Source organism: Gopherus flavomarginatus, chromosome 8, assembly GCF_025201925.1.
Source record: "Gopherus flavomarginatus isolate rGopFla2 chromosome 8, rGopFla2.mat.asm, whole genome shotgun sequence".
Classification (NCBI taxonomy): Eukaryota; Metazoa; Chordata; order Testudines; family Testudinidae; genus Gopherus; species Gopherus flavomarginatus.
Genome location: NC_066624.1, coordinates 72,036,722 through 72,039,545, shown reverse-complemented (window position 1 = coordinate 72,039,545; position 2,824 = coordinate 72,036,722). Strand labels below are relative to the sequence as shown.

Here is a 2,824-nt window from a genome sequence, read left to right as displayed (position 1 = left end):
TGGGGAAAGAGTACCCTGTATCACAATCAGGTCCCATTTACAGCTATTGATTTCAGTGTAGGGCTGTGGGTTCGGTTTCTAGGCTGGGAGTGGAAGTTTGCAGTTTACTGCACAGTAGGCATGTTTGAGCTCACTTTCCTGGTGCTAAAATGAATGCCTGTGCCAGCCAAACCCAAATAACATGGTAGGTTTGCAATGAAGTGTGTTAGCTTCCTTTTACTGCTGATAATATGGTAGCCTTCAGAACCTCATGTTACTATAGCACTTAGCATTTCCCCCTCACTTAACTGGAAATCTGGATAATAATTTATCCACCTTTCACTGAGAGATCATCTCTGTCTATCAGGACTTCCTCAAAATCTCCATCTGAGACAATTATTCAAAACTGTAGCAGAGAAAGTTGCGAGAAGACTTCTTAAAAACCAAATATGAAATAAGTTAATAGATCGAGAACGTTTAATTTAAATATACGTGGCCATTTGATTTTTTCAGTTTAATACCCACTCTTTCTCTCCTTTTGCTAATAGGCTAGTCACTGGGGTTTAATTACGAATTAGAAATGAACTCGACCGTGCCTCTCTGGCTCCCCAGCTATAGGGGAAAGGGTTCCTGACGAAAGCGGAACTTACAAATCAGAAGAGAGCAAGTCCTTGAGTGCATTGGAAATCTGAGCCTCTGGAGCCAGAGACGCGTTGCTGTCTCTTGAAAAACAGGCAGGGCTAAGAGAGAAACTTTACCAGCTCCTAAGGGAAAGGGGCTCTGAGTATCAGCTGGCTCTGGGCGCAAGTTTGATCCAAATCCATACCAAGAAGGGACTGACTCTGAGCCTCTGCCTGTGGGATTGGGCTTCGAGCAGCCCGGCAAGCAGGAACGCTGGTTCTTTTCCCCCAGGGAAGAAGGGTGGACTTGTGTGCCATGATGGCCAGTTACCCAGACCCCGAGGAGGACCCCGTAGCCCTGATGGCTCATGACACCAACGCCAGCAAGGATGCCGAGCGAGCCAAGGACGAGCTGAGCCCGGAGAAGGGGGCCGAGAAGCCGGACCCCTCTCAGAAGCCCCCCTACTCCTACGTAGCTCTGATCGCCATGGCCATCCGGGAGAGCGCCGAGAAGCGGCTCACGCTGTCCGGCATCTACCAGTACATCATCAGCAAGTTCCCCTTCTACGAGAAGAACAAGAAGGGCTGGCAGAACAGCATCCGCCACAACCTGAGCCTCAACGAGTGCTTCATCAAGGTGCCCCGCGAGGGGGGCGGCGAGCGCAAGGGCAACTACTGGACGCTGGACCCGGCCTGCGAGGACATGTTCGAGAAGGGCAACTACCGGCGGCGGCGGAGGATGAAGAGGCCCTTCAGGCCGCCCCCGACCCACTTCCAGCCGGGCAAGACCCTCTTCAGCAGCGACGGCTACGGCTACCTCTCCCCGCCCAAGTACCTGCAGTCCGGCTTCATGAACAACTCGTGGCCGCTGGCCCAGCCGCCCGCGCCGATGTCCTACGCCTCCTGCCAGCTGGCCGGCGGCAACGTGAGCCCAGTCAACGTGAAAGGACTGTCGGCGCCGGCCTCCTACAGCCCCTACTCCCGGGTGCAGGGCATGGCCCTGCCCGGCATGGTGAACTCCTACAACGGCATGAGCCACCATCACCACCACACGCAGCAGCTCAGCCCTGCCAGCCCCGCGCCGCCTGCAGCCCCGGCCCCCAACGGAGCCGGCCTCCAGTTCGCCTGCGCCCGCCAGCCCGCCGAGCTCTCCATGATGCACTGTTCCTACTGGGACCATGACAGCAAACACAGCGCCTTGCACTCCCGGATAGACATCTAGAGACCCCCGCCCTCCTGTCTGTCTGTCTCTTGTTTCTCCTCTGTAGTGGCGGATTTGTCTAAATTGCTCTCTGTGCCAAAAATGGGCACCGCGGAAAAATGTAAGCCCTGCTCCGCGTTTGGTTGAAGGCAGTGTAAGTGTTGAACTTTAAAACCCTCTAGCTGCAGCGAGAGACCTGGGTGATCCTATTGGAGTGTAAGGTTATCAAGCTATGGCCGGTTTGTCTGATTTATAACAAGAGGAGGGGGTAACTTTTCTTTTTAAAGCATGCCATTCAAAATGCACACTTTTGTCCTCAAACATATACTCCATTCTGTAATTTGGCACTCTTATTTTTGGGCATTGAGGAAAGTAAACTGAGGGGGGGAAATAGAAAAAACGCCAATTCGATCTCCGCTAATTGTAGATTTGTTGCCGGGACAGGCCTATCCGCTGTGTGTCACAGGACTTTTATAGTCTGGAAAGAATTGCACTTCTTCAAAGTTCTGTCCTTCTGTCAAAATAGTACTTACCTGGGGACTGTTTTAAAAGCAGAACGCATGCCTACATTTCCTAGCAATGCTGTTGATATTTGAAACAAACAAAAAATAACAAGAGTAACTTGTGAACTATGTCGGCAGTGATATAGATATATGTATATTAAAGTAGAAAATGTCCTGTGAGGTCTTAAAAATAATTTTATACTGGTCTAAAATAATATTTTGAAGTTCTAAGAAAAAGTTTCCTATAATAATTGCGATTGTTTCCATGCGCATTATTAATTATTATTATTATTAAATAAAAGTTAAATTTTATCTTCATATTTTTGACCAAAAACCTCCTGGCCCCAAACGGAATCTTTGGTAGGTTCTGCGTTTAAGTACTCAGCATCTTTCTTACAAAGTTTTGGTCCTCCGACTTTAAATAGATTAATGTGAAAAACATAGATGTTTAAAATATTGGGGCCAGTTCATAGCGATTTTATAAATGTTTATGTAAGCTGATAGATACTAAGGCATAGTAC

General features: G+C 48.9%; 1 protein-coding gene across 1 annotated transcript; it reads left to right on the top strand.

Moving 5' to 3' along the window:
* Positions 1-733: 733 nt before the first annotated feature.
* Positions 734-2,503, top strand: FOXL2 (forkhead box L2). Its single transcript, XM_050964140.1, has one exon. It carries the CDS (start codon positions 916-918, stop codon positions 1,819-1,821), a length of 906 nt encoding a protein of 301 aa, XP_050820097.1. The 5' UTR covers positions 734-915; the 3' UTR covers positions 1,822-2,503.
* The last annotated feature ends 321 nt before the right edge of the window (positions 2,504-2,824 follow it).

Bases quoted from the DNA above. Each gene is read 5' to 3' on its own strand.
- FOXL2 (XM_050964140.1), top strand. From the start codon at position 916: ATGATGGCCAGTTACCCAGACCCCGAGGAGGACCCCGTAGCCCTGATG.